Here is a 16931-nt window from a genome sequence, read left to right on the forward strand (position 1 = left end):
CTACCCTAATCTATTATAATCTCATTTCATCTTAATTATATCTGCAAAGACTGTTTCCAAATAAGGTCATGTTCACAGGTACTGGGAGTTAGGACTTGGGCCTATTTTTTGGGAGATACAAGTCAGCCCACAAATAGGGGCTTCTGGAAAATTCCTTGTATAAGGAGCAGGTTGTCTTTTTTTTATTTTTTTATTTTTTTTTATTTTTTAAAAAAAATATTTTTTTTTTCAACGTTTATTTATTTTTGGGACAGAGAGAGAGACAGAGCATGAACGGGGGAGGGGCAGAGAGAGAGGGAGACACAGAATCGGAAACAGGCTCCAGGCTCTGAGCCATCAGCCCAGAGCCCGACGCGGGGCTCGAACTCACGGACCGCGAGATTGTGACCTGGCTGAAGTCGGACGCTCAACCGACTGCGCCACCCAGGCGCCCCCTTTTTTTTTTTTAATTGACAAAAGTTTTTATATAGAGACTTGTGATTATGAAAAGATGATAGAACAGTATAACTGTAAAACTCTTTTCCAGAAACATTCTGAAATGTGAGAAATTATTTTAAATGTGTAGCTGAGCTTAAAATAAAGAATTCCCAAGGTGCCAGAAATGATGGGGAACAGAGTATCAGGGTGTGGTAAGTGTGCGAGCTGACATTGAGGCTCTTGGGTAATAAGTCAGTCATGGTAAACTCAGGGCTTGAGTTTCGGTACCCATTAAGGGAAAGGCCTTTGGGCTTGAGGTGTTGTGAGAAGACCCATGCATGAAGAAGTGATTCTTGTGAGGCCACACACAGTCCAGGTGGAATGACAATAGGTGAGAAATAGCCACCCACCAGTACAGGGTAGCTCATCTCTACCTGGCTTTGAATGGGAAGGAAACACAAAATCTCATCTAAGAAATTGAAACCCAGCTTCTGTGCCTCCTGTAGGATTGGAGTTTGAGTTCATACTCTCCATGGTCTAGGAATTCCTAAGCAAGGTTCAGCTCTCAGTTTTGGTTCCAGACTGATGACACTCCTGGAGTAGCTGGCCAGAGCAAATGGAAAACCACTCTGGAAGGGACGATGCCACCAATGCTGCACATAAAACCACTCTGGAAGAAGTGTGCCACAACTCAGTCCTCGAGAGATTCTTAAAGAAGGAAAAAAAAAGAAAAAAAGACAAAAGCTCCACACTGGTCCCCTCTCACCAAAAGTTACAGGACAGCAGAGGAGACACTCTGCAATGAGTGTGAGTCAGTAGACACCACAGACAGGAGAACTCGAGTCCCCAGAACTTCAAATGGTAGCATGACATTCTGAAAAGTGGTAGAAAAAAAGAACCCTGCATTTATTTTATGAAACCAGAATCACCCTAATACCACAACCAGATAAAGATAGTGCAGGAAAGGAAAATTACAGGCCAGTATTACTTTGCATAGACACAAAAATCCTAAATAAAACATTAGCAAACTATATCCAGTAAGTTGTGTGTATGTGCATATGTACAAACTCATAACCTCTTGGCTTCATTTCAGGATGGCAGGATGATTTAACATTAGAAAGATATTGACGTGGATTAAAGAAAAAAAATATTTTCCTCAATAGATGCAGAGAAGTCTGAGGCTACTTCTCCCTCATGAAGCGTGCATCCTTCGTGCACAAATTAGTCGGAGTGATTGCACACTGTCAGTGGCAAATAACTGCTGTCTATTTCAATTTTTTTTTTACATTTATTTATTTTTGAGAGATAGAGCACAAGTGGGGAGGGGCAGAGAGAGAAGGGGACAGAATCTGAAGCAGGCTGCAGGCTCTGAGCTGTCAGCACAGAGCCTGACACGGGGCTCGAACTCAAAAACCGTGAGATCATGACCTGAGCCGAAGTTGGACGCTCAACCAACTGAGCCACCCAGGTGCCCCAACTGCTCTCTATTTTAGAGGAGGGACAAGAGAGTCCCAGGGAGGTCCAGCTGAAGGGACTGTATGCATGCAGCAAACAGCTCCAGGGCTGTTCAAGGCCAAGGAAGAGCAGGGTGGAAGCATCGTTGTGTCTGAATATGGGATGGGAATACAGGGGTCTGTTCCCCGGTAATGGAGATGCTGCCCTTTTGTTTTAGTTTCTCTTCGTTGGGGGATGTGGCTTGCATGGCTATCTGCTCCCGCCAGTGTCCAGCGGCCATGGCCTTCTGCTTCCTGGAGACCGTGTGGTGGGAATTCACAGCTTCCTATGACACCACCTGTATTGGCCTAGCCTCCAGGCCATACGCCTTTCTTGAATTTGGTTTGTAACCCTCTTTCTTATTTACTGTTCTCTCACGGCATCGTATGTGTAGAATTAATGGTTTAGATTTGGCTTTGACCATCAGGGAAAACCACTGCAGGGGCTATAACATGTCACTGGAGATCAGTTTTGTACCAAGAGATTTCAGTGAAGGAGCGGCCTGGAGGGCTTCAAGGTTCAGAGCCTGAGGCAGGTTGGGGAGTGGTGAAACTTGTATCGATTATTCACCACAGCCCTCTGGGACAGGGGTCAGCAAACTGGTCCAAGGGCCAGCTGCCCCCGCCTCTTTTTTTCTTGCAAATACAGTGGAACCCAGCTACGTTCATTCTTTTCATGGGTCACCTGTGGCTGCTTTTGCCCTTACCCAGCAGAGTTGAGTAGATGTGACAGAGACCATATGGGGCCTAGAAGCCTCAAATATTTGCTACCTGGCAGCTTAAGAAAATTTGCTAACCCCTGCTCTAGAGCAGTGCTACTCAAAGGGTGGTGTGGGAATTTGTTCTATCATGAGGGAGGTACAGAAAGTGAGAATAAGTGTCCAGAAACTCATATGGTGATTTGACATTCCTGCGGTATTTTTTATTGCATTTTATCACAGAATCAGTCTGTACCCATTTGGAAATAAGAAAAACTGCCCCTTTATTCAAAGGTCTGAGAAATACTGCCCTGGAAGAGGATCGTTTTCTCTTAGGCATTGTCAGAGAGGCTTGTAGAGGCTCGGAGGCTTTGGAGCACAGCATGGTAGCTGTAGCCTGTGCTCTCTTTTCCTCAGGTGTGAGTCAAGTCATTCTAAGCTCTTGGGAGAACAGGAGTAGAGGTGGGAGTGGGGGGGCATCCTGTGGCCTGTACGTAAACTAGCTGTTGTCTCTGTGATGCCCTTGAATGAGGGGCTGGCAGCAGTCGGTACTAAGGGTCAGGTGCACAGGCGTGTTGGCACGTGTGCTTCCTGGCTGTACTGCCGTAGCCCTCTTACTCCCTCACGTGGTCCACTGGCTGGTGCATTTTGTTGTCACCCAAAGGTGCTGGCAAGCTCCCTGGTACGCAGGCCTCTGCCAGGCAGACCTGTGATGTAGACAGAGTTCTCCCCGGTTCTCCCTATGAGGCCTTGTCCACCGCTGCTCTCAACCCCACTTCTTCCTACAGAGAGCACGCTGGCCCCAGGCAGACCACAGCTGTGGCGGTTGATATGCAGTGTGGACCGTGTTCTGCTCCCGCTGCTCTGCATGTGCCTTCCTTCTAAAGTGGTGTGCTTGATCACACGGCAGACCCTGCCCCGGCATCGTGTTTGCTCATCAGTGAGTGAGAGTAGAATATAATGGTGGATACTAGATACCGGCATTGTACGTGTGTACGAAACTCCAAGTGCTTATTAAAACTTGGTAATCGATTAATACTAAGGCAAACAAAGCAGTTAAAACCGATATCTTTCAAGTATGTGATTTTAGTTTGCACAAAATATTCACATTTATTTGTAAGTTTTTTCTCCCGTACCTTTTTTGAGGTAATTCATTCAAGAATAACTGTCTCCCCTTTCTGTTAAGCTTTGCATCATTCTGTGAACGGCCCAGGATTGTACTATCAGCAGTGGCTGAGTAAGACTCCAGCCCCTATCCCTTGACTCCCTCATTACTGAGGTTCCGGGAAGCATTGTTGCCTTCTCTGTGGACAATCGCATTTTAAGTATTATGCACTGAAGAGATTGATGAGAGCAGTAATGACACCCAGTGAACATCTGACCTTTAGGTGTATCCAGACACTCCCAGAATCTGGCTGACTTACTAGCTTGCTCAGAAAGGTGAACTTCATTTTGCACATATTGTTCTGTAATATCCATTCTGATGCAACTGCTCAACTTGGGTTGCTCTCTTTTTGCAGATAGCATCATTCAGAAAGTGAAGTGGCATTTTAACTGTGTAAGTTCCGCTCAGATGGAGAGCAGCTTAGAAAAAATTCAGGAGGAGCTTGACTTCCAGCCTCCAGTGGTTCTTACTGTGGAGGACACAGATATAGCGAATGGGATAATGAACGGTCACACACAGATACACTTGGAGCCTGGTAAGTGGTTTGCTCTTCTCCGATGTTGGTGAAGATGAGGTGACATTAGGTATTTCAAACGCAATTGGCTTTTTTTTTTTTCTTTTTAAACCAGGGAGTTGTTTTTTAGGGGATGGGTGTCTGGAAAATATGTCTGGAAAATATGGACTGACCTGTTTCCAGGTGACTGTTAACAAAAAAACTGTCACCATAGTCATTCTGGGGAGGGGGCGGTGCAACTCTTGATGAAATTCAGAAGAGTGACTTGTTTTCTCAACCAGGGTGAAGTCTACCCGTTTAAATGTAAAGGGAAGTCATTCGGTTTTGCTGGAAGTCACTTACTAAAGTGTACAGATTTGTCTGTTCTCTTTCTCTCTTTTTTCTTTTGACAATGAATCCTTATCTCATCTTATCACTTAGTGAAAACACTGTAAATCTCCACTGAGAAACCATGCCCTCCTTGACCTGGGAGGGAAGGGCCTTGGGGATGAGGGTGGGCAGGGCCAGAGCCAGGGCTTCGAATGTTCTCAGTTTGCTTCCCCGTGAGCCCTGTGGATTTCCGAGCTGGGTGCCCTGGCACTCTGCGACTTAGTCCGCCGTTAACACCACTAGCCACTCAATGCCTAGCATGTAACAAAGCATGATTTTTTTTTATTCCTTGTTTATGATTACACACACAAACTAATTTTTAATTAAAGTAGAGTTTATCTTCTAACCATTCTGTAATGGTCTAAGAGCACATAACAAAGCAGGATTTTTTTTTTATTCCTTGTTTATGATTACACACACAAACTAATTTTTAATTAAGGTAGAATTTATCTTCTAACCATTCTGTAATGGTCTAAGAGCACATAACAAAGCAGGATTTTTTTTTATTCCTTGTTTATGATTACACACACAATTAAACCAAGTTTCAATTAAAGTAGAATTTATCTTCTAACCATTCTGTAATGGTCTAAGAGCTGAATCCTTCTTTGAAAGATAGAGTTGTCTACACTATGACAGTCTAATTATTTTGTTTTAACAGTTTTTATACTAAACTCACTGCTTGAATTTTAAAAGTGGTGTATTAAAAATGTTCACATTTTGGGGGGCACCTAGGTGGCTCAGTCGGTTAAGCGTCCGGTCAGGTCATGATCTCACGGTTTGTGAATCTGAATCCCGTATAGGGCTCTGTGCTGACAGTTCGGAGCCTAGAGCCTGCTTCAGATTCTATGTCTCCCTCTCTCTCTGCCCTGACCCCACTCGTGCTCTGTCTCTCTGTCTCTCTCTCTCTCAAAAATAAACATTAAAAAAAATTGTTTTTCCTTAATGTTCACCTTTTTGGCTTAACTTTGTGTTTTGATTTAATCTGTTTAAATTTAAACCAAATACATTCCTGGATTGGCTTTTATGCCAATCAGTAACGTGTAATTTATACTAGGATTGAACTTAACTTTCGTAGAAGGTAATTGAGCTGCAAGCTTTTTCTTTTGCCGTATATAAAAATGGGGTGGCTCTGTAATATATTTTGTTTTTCAACCACTTAGACAAGAGGAGTAAAATCCAGAAAACATCAACTTGCTTATCTTTCTAGGACATTTTACTGTGGTTTGACCCACCCTATTGTCCTGAGGCTAGAATCTTTACAGGTAGCATGTTCTGTTCTAACAGGAGCTTTGGAAGCTCAGTGGAAACTCTAACACACTAACACTAGGCATCCCTTGGGTTGTGGCTAGATACTTGTGTGTGTGCATGTGTGTGCGCATGTGTGTGTATGTGGGAAATGTAAGGACCAGAAGGGATGATTTAAAAGATCATCCTAAGAGAATGGGGCAGGGTGTCACCATTTAATAGTGTGAACCAGAATCGGTCTTGGTAGTTATCTCTGAAGAGAGAATGATCATTTGGTCTAGAGTTCCAGAAACAGATTGTGGCTCAAATAATCAGTGTTTTTACCTCCTCTTCCCAATTATTTTAGAATTTAAAAAACTGCATTTGCTGCACATTGCCCCGGAAGCCCACGAGTCCCTGAATACTGTCCTTGTTTAGAAGCTGAGAGTTGATAGAAATGCTGTCAGTTTGACAATCAATTTACAAATAAAGCCATAAATTGCTTTACATCAGGTTTTCTCAGCCTAAGCCATACTGACATTTTTTACTGGATAATTTTTTGTTGTGAGGGGCTTGTCGTGTACATTGTAGGATGCTTAGATGCATTCGTGGCCCACTAGGTGCCAGTAATACCCTGTTTGCAGTTTTGACAACCCCAAATATCTCTAGGCATTGCCAGTTGCCCACTGAGGGGCTAATCGCCCCTCTCTGAGAACCACTGCTTTAAGTAGAAAGAAAATCAGGCCTTGAAAAACCTGTGCTTAACTCAGAGACAGTCCTCGTGCCGAAAGAAACTCACTTCAGATTCCCAGATCCATTCTGTCCTCCATTTCTTGCCTTTTTGCCGTCTAACAGCAGCTGCTTTTAATTAATATGTTTGTTATTCTGTGTTTAACATAATGAGCCTATCATTAGTGGAGGTCTAGTTAATGTCTTTGTTTATTTTTCTTTCATATAGAAATTATTTTCACTAGACACTTATTTTTTTTAATTGTGAAGCTCCTAATTTCCGAATGGAGCCAGTGACAGCCCTGGGTGTCCTTTCGCTCATTCTCAACATCATGTGTGCTGCTCTGAACCTCATCCGTGGGATTCACCTCGCAGAACATTCTCTACAGGTAACCTTTGTTTTTACAGCTTAAATTGAAGGACCTATGATGGCAGAAGCTGATGGGGGAGACACTTTATTCGTAAGGTTATTATGTACAAAGGTTTTAACAATTGTTTAATTAAAATACAATTTTTATTTTAAAGTTTATTCTTTAAGTAAGTTGAACAAATATAAAACTTGCTCTTTTGTGTCTGTTGTCCCAAGAAGCCAAAGGGGCCTGTCAGGGGGACTTGGTGAGAAATAGTTTGCTACAGGGACATCCTTGGGCCCCAGGAGTCACCCCAGGGTCCTGATTGCTCGTCAAGAGCGAATCTGATTCTCAGCCTCTGAGGTTCAGGCTGTTTCTGCCTGTTAAAAAGTTGCCTCCTAGTCTGATTTATATCAAGCAAGATGCCACTTCCCTATGTCTTTGTCAGAGAACTGTATCATTAGGCAGTTGGTTTGCCAGGCTGCTTAAATCAAAGCAACTCTGTATGTCAGGGCTCTTAAAATATTTTTTTAAATTTTGAAGTATTTAAAACACTTTGAAAAAGCATAGAATCACTGTAGGCATAAACGGATAGATACCTCATTTAAAAATAGAGCCATCGTGCCCGCACCATCACTGCGGTAGCTAAGGTCTGAAGCATGGCTGGTGTTGCTCTCAGGAGACTAATGTAGACTGACCTGTGTGGAGAGTGGCAGCAGGCCTGTGCTGTAAGAGTGGTGACCGCCTGTTACTGCGTCCTGTCTTTGGCTGATGGGTGCTGTTTCCTGCTCTTATTTTTTATGATTATCCATGCCCAGATACTTACCAAGCGTCTGTACGCACTAGAACAGTTACATGGCCGACAAGACAGTTAAGATGGGGCACAAAGTAGAGTGTGGTGACATCACTAAGGAGGTGGCAGTACCTGAAGAATGCAGAATTAGGGAAAGCTTAGTGCTGACAAATGAGTGGATTTTGAGAGGCAGTAGTGTTGGGGGGCATTCCAGCCTGGGGGCTTCGTACAGATGCTCGGGGACAGGAGGGCACATGGTGTGTCCAGGCTGTTGGAAGCAGTTGCATGTCAACCCCGGTTCTGGTATAGAAACAGGGTGCTCTGTCCCAGTCAGGGATTTTGCATTATCAACCAAACCAGACCCAATGAGGTGTGAAGAGCTTCATGTCATCGTTTTTCCTTTCATCGGAATATTCCTTTTCTCCTGTTTCTTACATTTGTTTTAGGTTGCCCACGAGGAAATTGGAACTATTCTGGCTTTTCTTATTCCTTTTGTAGCCTGTATTTTCCAGGTGGGTGAAACATTGATATTTTGAGTGGGTTGAACCCGTGACCTTATTTTGTTCTTCTGTTGGGACCGTCAGCTTATTTCTAGATGTGATTTTGTTCCACCAAGGCCTGTCACGGAATAACAGGCCCTTAGTGGAACCACGCTAGGCCCATCCTGTCCAGTCCTCTGGTTTCACAAAGGAACAGCATTGGACTCAAAGGGAAAGCCATTTGCCCTAGGCCGCAGAGCCTTTCACAACGGCTGAACAGAAGCCAGGAATTTTGGGACTCACATTTCAAGAAGGGAAAGATGAGAGTGCTGTGGGGATTGGGTTACCCGACTAATGTGAGGCAGGGTGTTGCTTAGTGTCACGGCAGTCCAAGTATAGAAATGTCCTCCCGCAGAAGTAACAACTGCATATGCGTGCGTGTGCGTGTGCGTGTGTGTTGTTTAAATGCAAGACTAGGTAAAAACTTTTTTTTTTTTTTTTTAACGTTTATTTATTCTTGAGACAGAGAGAGACAGAGCATGAACGGGGGAGGGTCAGAGAGAGGGAGACACAGAATCTGAAGCAGGCTCGGGGCTCCGAGCCGTCAGCACAGAGCCTGACGCGGGGCTCGAACTCACGGACCGCGAGATCGTGACCTGAGCCGAAGTCGGCCGCTCAACCGACTGAGCCACCCAGGCGCCCCCAAAACTTTTTTTTTTTTTAATGGTCATACCATCTGACTCAAATCTGTCGTTAGGAAACGAGGCAAACATTACAACATTAACTAGTGGGTTTTTACTGTTGGTTACTGTTTAGTTACTTTCAGATTTTTAAAAAGATTTATTTGTTTTTGGGAGAGAGAGACAGGGTGTGAGTGGGGAGGGGCAGAGAGAGAGAGAGGGAGACACGGAATTTGAAGCAGGCTCCAGGTTCCGAGCTGTTAGCATGGAGCTCAACGCAGAGCTTGAACTCATGAACCTCGAGATCGTGACCTGAGCTGCTTAACCGACTGAGCCACCCAGGCGCCCCTGGTTACTGTTTAGTTATTTTCAAATAAGCTGCATGCTTACAGGGCAGAGTAAAATGGAGCTTTTGAACCCTCTGTAGGTAGAGTTAATTCTAGTAAAAAAAAAAAAAAAAACAAAAAACCTGTAATTTTCTTTCCCCATCCTCCATAGAGGCTCAGATTTTAGTACTTTGTCTACATTCTTAAGCTTTTTTTTTTTTTTTCTTTTCCTTTCAATTAAAATTTATTTTCTCAAAGAACGCTTCTTCTCTCTTCCACATACATCCCAGAATGGTCTATTTTTTAAGAGTGACATGATTGTGGGGAAAGAAATTTTCCACCCGGGACCAAAAATGCACTCATTTTTTAGAAAGCAAGCGTCCCAGGCCTCGAGTGTTGCCATTTGAGGTACCGAGAGCCTGGATTCAGGGCTGCAGGGATCTCGCACTTTGGCCTTCGTTCCCCCGACTGCGTTCTTACTTGGGTAGCTCTTTCAGTGGGGAACTCTTTCCCTCCCACTGGAGCTTGAGCCTTTGTCGAACTGCTCTGTGTTTTGAGAATGTGCTTTTTGTGTTTTTTTTAAACATTGAACCCAAAAGTTACTTTTAGCTTTTGTGGAACAAGAATGGCCTCTTTTCTGTGTGAATGCCCTACACAAAATGTTAGTCCCCCTCCCTGCTGTGAGACCTTTCCCTGTGTCGGAGATGCTTTTGAAGACACGGTAAGGAGGATGTCTAGGGAACATTGGTCCCTGATGTCGCTGGAACTCAGGAAAAACAAATAATAAAAGCATAGCTTCTTTTACTGGCTTTCCTACCTGTCATGACTCCCCGGAAGGAAAAGTCCAGTTGGAGACCAGCCGTTCTTGTTGGGGTGTCTTGGCCTGGCTCTCTTCCGCTCACCTGCACCTCTTCTTTTTCCACAGCCCACAGCCTGGGCATTTCTGTCTGTAGTTCTTAAATGTTTTCAAGAGTGTCATGTTCTAATTCCCCCTGTGACATCTGTTCCACTTTTCTTGTCTCTTCTGGATCTCCACTTTCATCCAGTGATTTGATTAACAGCAGCTCACCTGGCAAGGCCGGGCTCCATTGTCATGATCTCAGTTTAATGAGCTACTCTGTGTGAGATGACACTGTGTGTGCAGGTGTAGGAAGTGAGTCCTGCATCGGACCTGTGGCTGTTTTCTCCTCTCTGACTGGACTGCCTCTTATGGTGTCATTTCAGTGTTATTTGTACCTGTTCTACAGTCCAGCCAGGACTGTGAAGGTGGTGCTGATGCTGCTCTTTATCTGCCTGGGCAACATGTACCTGCATGGGCTAAGGAACCTCTGGCAAATCCTTTTCCACATAGGAGTGGCTTTTCTGTCTTCATATCAGATACTGACCAGGCAGCTTCAGGAGAAGCAGTCTGACTATGGAGTATGAAGATGACATCATGTGATGAATGGATCCTTTCGTTTTCTTGTGAGAGTCACCTCTGTTTCCCTTTTTGCTTCTCGACTTCACCTCGAGTTTCCATCCTTGAAGTTCCTTTCGACCAAATCAGAGTGATACTGAAAGTTGGGGATTTTTAACAGGAGCGATGGAAAACACGAGGTGGCCCCAGCCCCAGTTTTGTGCTGGGCATCATGGCGGAATCTCCAGTTCAGCACATTTACTTAGGACAGCAGAATCTGGGGGCTCATTCAGAAGGAGCATTATTAGAAGATCAGAATGGAATTATTTTGGTCTTTTAAATTGAATGATGCAATAAACCACTAGATTCAATAACACTAGCTTTAGTAACTGGCGGTTGTCTCTGAGGAACCACTTTAAAACCCACATCAGCTTTTCAGTCTAAATGGGACTTGGTTAGTTTTTTGTAGAGGGTCAATACAGGGTGAATTAAACATTTTAAAATATGGTTCATAAGTATAAGCTAGATAAATTTTGTTTACATTTTTTGATAACTTAGGTCTGATACGATACCTTTAGAATATTTAAATGTATTTTGGATATAAATTGAACTTATCTTCATTTGGGGAAAGGACAAACTCAAGCTGAGAAAATGGTTAAGAAAGCCGAGTTTATTTAATTTGTATATAACTTTTTATGGTGGTGGGACTGCGTGGGCACAGAAAAGTTTTGTATTTGTCTGCAGGGTATATCTGAATATTTAAAAAATTGAGTAACCAGTGCTACTGGATCATAAGCTCATGAGGATGAGCTTATGAGCCCGAGAATTTCAGGGTTCTTTGCGGTGGGGCCACAGACAGGAGTAGGTGAGTCACATGGATTCACACAGTGGCACCTTACAGATGCAGGTTGTAGTAAAAAAACAAAAAACAAAAAACAAAAAACAAAAAAAACCCTTGTCATCAGCCTTGTACATGGCAGCTGAGTGCCTGTCATCTTAATGATGATGAATGCCTGACCCTGTGTACCTGTTCCCAGAAGACCTCCTGAGATAATTACTCTTCTACCCCTCTTCCAGTCATCTTAATTAGATGGAGGGCCTCGTTCTTTATGAACAGGAGTTAAGGAGGTGTTAACTTTTTTTCAAGCTTCATAAGGATAAGGATATAATAAACCCCATGCCCTGAAAAGTTACTTTTCTTCTCTCTGTTAAAATAGTGATTGATCACAGTTGTCCAAAAAGAGGCTCTGTGTAAGATCCTTTTGGTCTCCAGAAAGTTCAGCCTGGGTTGTCCAGTACATTTAGGAGGCCATTTCAGGAGTTTGCCCTCTGGATTGTTGATTTTTTTTTTTTAATGTTTATTTTATTTTTGGGAGAGACAGAGCGTGAGCAGGAAAGGGGCAGAGAGAGAGGGAGACACAGAATCTGAAGCTGGCTCCAGGCTCTGAGCTGTCAGCACAGAGCCCTATGTGGGGCTCGAACTCACGAGCGGTGAGATCATGACCTGATCTAAAGTCGAACGCTTAACCGACTGAGTCACCCAGGCGCCCCTCTTTGGATTGTTCTTGGTAGAAGTCTAGAATCTGAATAGCTCACTGACAGTTGCGTGGGATATTTTGGGTTGAATTATGTGGTCTTGATAAATTAAAATAATCCTACTTTGATCTTAAAAGTTGAAAAGCTTCACAAGAATTATTGAGTACGTAGGGAAAGCAAGAATATTATTTTAGGGAACTCAGTTGTACTTGGTTGTTACTGGTAGTGCATTGTTACTGAGCTACCTTGGTATCAGGTTAAGAAAAACAAGTTTATGTGACTGGAAACTGTTGGGAAAATGATGCTACAGTAATTTTCTTATAATACAATTTTCTGTTTTTAATCAAAATATCTTGGTATGAAAGTTATATTGGCAACATCCTCAGATGTCAACTGCACAGTTGTCACTCTATCAGTGTTGCATCTTCGTAATTTTCTGCATACCCAGCAGGCGAATCTTCAGGCTCTCTGGGAGATAATTTTGAAGAGATGGTAAAATAGAATGGAAAGCCAAGGAGGGAAGAGAAGTCTTTGTACATTGGAAGTACCAAAAAAAAAAAAAAGAAAAGAAAAAAAAAGGCTTTAAACGTTGGTAAGCACAGCCTATAAGTGAGTTATTAATATTTTTTGAGCTCATGTTTATTGCCGTGTAGCCCTATACCCCAGATGCTCTCGGGGGCAGAATCTGTGATCCATATGTGGCAGTAGAGAACTATCCTGAAGAGTAGGCCCTCCTGGTGAATGCTTCCTGCACTGGTGGAGATGTTGTCTACACTTGGTTGAATGGGGTTTTCATCAGTTAACATCTACATGGGGTTTCAGATTGGTTTTTGCAAATGAGAGGGAAAAGATGCACTGGACAAATAGTACAAAATAATAACCACATAAACATTGTTCACCTGGAACCCAGCTAAAAGAAGCCTCATTCACTGGAGGAAGAGACAAATGACAGAGAAGTAGTTCTGGGGATTTTGTCCAAGGGAAATCCCAGCTCAGGGTTGACCTGGTTCAGGCTTGGAGTTTTGTGGCCCCTTGTGTCATCCTTGATGCCAGAAAGGTGGCTCCACGTCGCAGGAGTTATCCTCACTACCCCACGGACTCATTGCTGTTCTCGCACTTTATTTTCCCAATGGTTCAATGCTACCTGCCCAACCAACCTCGCAGGGGTGGATCTGGGAATAGTTGAAATAATGTTGAAAACAAACCTTAAAAGTGCCTTCTGGGATCAGATACTGCAAGATCTTTGAACGTCGGAGTGCATTATTCCCATCTCCTGTATCGGGCTTGGAATGTGGCTCAGTGCTCTTGGCCAGGGTTTCCCAACCATGGGGCCAAGGCCCACAGGGTTTTCCCTTCCTCAAGTATGCAGGTGAGAGAAACATGTAGACTCTGGTTTCATTTCCCTAGGGTAGCCTTACTGTGATAAGGATCATTCCTGAGTTTCTTTTTCCTGGGAGGAGACAATCAGGGGTGTATTTGGGGGTGGCATTACCTCTCAGTACTAGAGGCCCCTCTGCTGGTGGTGGGAGGAATGTGACCGGAGGCTCCCGGTTTTGCTTCTCAGTCTTGCACCCCTGTGGTCTGTGTTACAGGCATTGTGAAGCAACCTTTTAAAATTCCTTAAGGAGTTGGAAAAAGGGTGTTAGGAGGAGTGCTGAAATTAAAACAATCTCATTTCTGTCACCTCACCTTGAGCTCCCTGTTATTTTCCTAGGTGCCCCTATTCTCCAGGACTCTTCTGCCTCTTTCCGTGTCTGTCCCACACATTGCAGCCCTGGAAACAGAGGCTGAAACTGGAATCTTTGGAGGGGTGGGGGAAAGCCGTCTTTCACTGTAGTTGATAAGGTGGGTACAGGAGCTCAGGGGCGGAGCAGAGTGCACTGAGGCCCGGCCCTCTTCCTCCGTGCCCCCCAGGAGCTGCAGCACACAGTTGGGAGTCGGGGCCCAGAGGGCAACAGCACTTTGGCGGTCAGCACTGCCAGGGTCGGCAAAGACGACAGCCAGGAGGGCCGGCTGTTTGGGGTGCAGCAAGCAGGAGACAGGTGAGGAGCAGAGCTGGGGGCCCTCAAGCAGCCGCCCTCAAGCAGTTGGCGTGTTGGGGGCACGTGCTGCACCTTCATCCGGGGCTGCTGTTTGCTTTTCCTTGAAGGAATCGGCCACTCACTGTAACATGCAGGGCAGGTGGCCCTCAGGAGCCTGCTGTTGTGCGTGCACAGGGCAGCGCAAGTGGGGCCCGGCAGGCATGGGAGTGTTTACAAGGACCAGATGTGCACCCCGCTCTGCTGTTGCTCACATTTCAAACGTTCCTCCACAGAATCCTGCCCGGGCACAGGGAAGCTCCACTGTGCTCTGTGAGTGTGAACAACGGTAGAGGAAGAGAGACTTGACTCTCCTGCTCAGGCCTCCACCACTGTGGGCAGGTTCTGCCCGCAGGGACAGGGTCCTCAGCTGGGAAGCGGTGGTAACCACCTACTCCCCCGGCATGCTGTCATGAGGAGAAAAGCCTAGTGGAGGAGAATACTGGGTGAATCCCCTGTTCACGTGCAGGAGGAAAAAGGCTTTCACCCGGTGAGAGGAAGTTCACGCTTTACGCAGCACAGTGCAGCCGGGTCTTCCAGGTTTTACAAAGACAGGCCTTTTATGATCCTGCGAGGTAAATGGGCTCAGTCTTCCAGTCTAGAAAGGTGGTGACCTCTCTTTCTCCCCCCTGAACGTGCCTCTTGCCCTCCAGTCACAGAGCTCTTGCTACCATTGGCATTGGGCCCTCCGGCATCCAGGGAGGCCGGTTCTGCTGGTCGAACCAAACCTCAAGTCCATCCCTGAGCCAAATGGGGAGAGCTCTGAGTCTCCCGTCTGGGAGCAGTGATGTCAGACCCCGGTTGCTGGGGAAACATCTTGGCAGGGAACCTGAGGAAAAGGGCTTGTCAGTAAGACCTGGGAATGGCCGGATATGGAAACATCTGTCCGTGTGTGCTGATGGCAGAGCCGCGGCTCACAAGCGCCTTTTATTTCGGGTCAAATTATCAAATCCATTCTGTTCTTCTAACCTGTGCTTGGTACGTGTGACCTTCTTTAACGCTTCTGTGATTCTGGGGTTACTTCAGAAGTATATTTAATGAATTATTTGTACGACTTGACCCCCCCTCCCCCGAATTCTGTTTCATTTAATAGACTTTTCTACTAAGAGCGTAAAAGATTGAGACTGATTTAGCCAGGGCAAAACCATTTCCTTCACATATGCGTTTTGAATGCTTGCTGTCCATGTTGTACAAGCTTCTTACTGTTTTCATGTAATAACAAAGATCTATTTTGAATAAATGATGGGTATGTTTTAACAAACTCTCACACAGTAGTAAAGCCTAAACTCGTGTTAATATATGTAAAGAATATTGTATAGCCATTTATATACTATGTATATATAAATTAAATAACATGGCTTCAGAAGTGAGAGGAGAATAAATCTAAGGTGCTTATTACGTTGTGTGTATTTGTGTAAAAAATTTTGAGTTTTGGGTCCGTTTTCCTAGAGGGTGTGATGTGGGCCTGGCATCATGGAGCGGGGGGTGTCGAAAGAAGTGGAATTCACATCCTCGTCTCCAATGTCTAGACAGGTGCCAGGCCTCAGTCCTTAGCACCAACCCCCAGACTCCGGAAAGCGATCGTGGGTCCAGGAAAGACCTTGGAAAAGCCAACATAGCAGTCACAGAGCAGCCCTGGGGGCTGGGAGGCCCGCCTTCTATGCAGGCTCTGCCCCTGCTTATCTGTGTGCCTGTGAGCGGGCACTTGCCCTGCTCTAGGCTCTGAGCTCCTGGCCGTGCTCTGAGGGACCATTGAGTTCCATCTCCCAGGACCAGCCCCACCACAGAATGGCCAGCAGGAGGCGCAGCTGCCAGCCGGTCGTCAGGCTCGGGGCCCAAGGGACTGCACCCTTTTACAGAGGTCCTCCCTGTAAGCAGCTGACGAAGTTCCCAGAATGGAAACAGATGCACCAATTTTCTGCCCATATTTGAGGCGCGGTGGGGAATGCATGGTCCAAGCTCCTCTCTACCGTCTGTCCTGATTGGGGGAGGGCAGAGACTTCCAAAGTAGACTCTTAAGTTACCGGGTTCTGGGATTTGGGAGTTGGCAGAGCCTTTGGCCACCACCTGGTTCCACCTCCTTGTTGACAAGGTACTGTGTGCCATCGGCGGCACCACAAAGAGTGAAGGGGGATCGTGGCCCATGAAAGATGCCCTTCCGGCTCCAGGAGGGCCGGGTGCCGGTTCCGGCTATGGAGTTGCCTTCCTTTTTCTTGGGCTCTACCTCCTGACGGGGCCAGGGAGCAGACAACTGCCAAGCATCCTTGAGCAGTGCCAGTGGGGGAGTGAGGCTCAGAGAGGAAGGGGTCTCTGTGGCTGCGCCTGGCAGGGAAGTGCTGCCTAATTCTGTGGTGTCGGCTCCAAGAGGTCACTGGGTCGGATGTGCGAGGCAAAAACGATAAAGTTCATTGAAGAACATGAAGGAAAGTATCTTTGTGACCAAGGATGGGAAAGTGCTCTTAAATAAAAATGTTACAGATACAACGCTTAAGGCAAAATGATTGATGACTTTGGTTGCATACAAATAAAGATTTCACGGGGAAAATGAGTGGGAGAAGGTACTTAGAATGTCTGAAGCCAGTAATGTACAATCAGTTCCCGTAAGTCAGCAAGAAAGACAGCAACCTCAGTAGAACAATGAACAGTTTTCAGAAGAGAAAACCCAAAAAGCTAATAAGCATAGG

General features: G+C 45.2%; 1 protein-coding gene across 2 annotated transcripts in view; it reads left to right on the top strand.

Annotated features, from left to right (window-relative positions):
* SEC22C (SEC22 homolog C, vesicle trafficking protein) overlaps positions 1-15645 on the top strand; it is a 32898-nt gene extending 17253 nt beyond the window's left edge. For both annotated transcript variants that reach the window (XM_043595643.1, XM_043595642.1), the window contains exons 3-7: positions 2090-2253; positions 4129-4308; positions 6880-6998; positions 8199-8264; positions 10462-15645. In XM_043595643.1, the coding sequence (XP_043451578.1) occupies positions 2090-2253; positions 4129-4308; positions 6880-6998; positions 8199-8264; positions 10462-10662 (730 nt within the window). In that variant the 3' untranslated portion in view covers positions 10663-15645. The remainder of the gene's footprint in view (positions 1-2089; positions 2254-4128; positions 4309-6879; positions 6999-8198; positions 8265-10461) is intronic.
* The last annotated feature ends 1286 nt before the right edge of the window (positions 15646-16931 follow it).

This window comes from Prionailurus bengalensis, chromosome C2 (assembly GCF_016509475.1).
Source record: "Prionailurus bengalensis isolate Pbe53 chromosome C2, Fcat_Pben_1.1_paternal_pri, whole genome shotgun sequence".
Classification (NCBI taxonomy): Eukaryota; Metazoa; Chordata; class Mammalia; order Carnivora; family Felidae; genus Prionailurus; species Prionailurus bengalensis.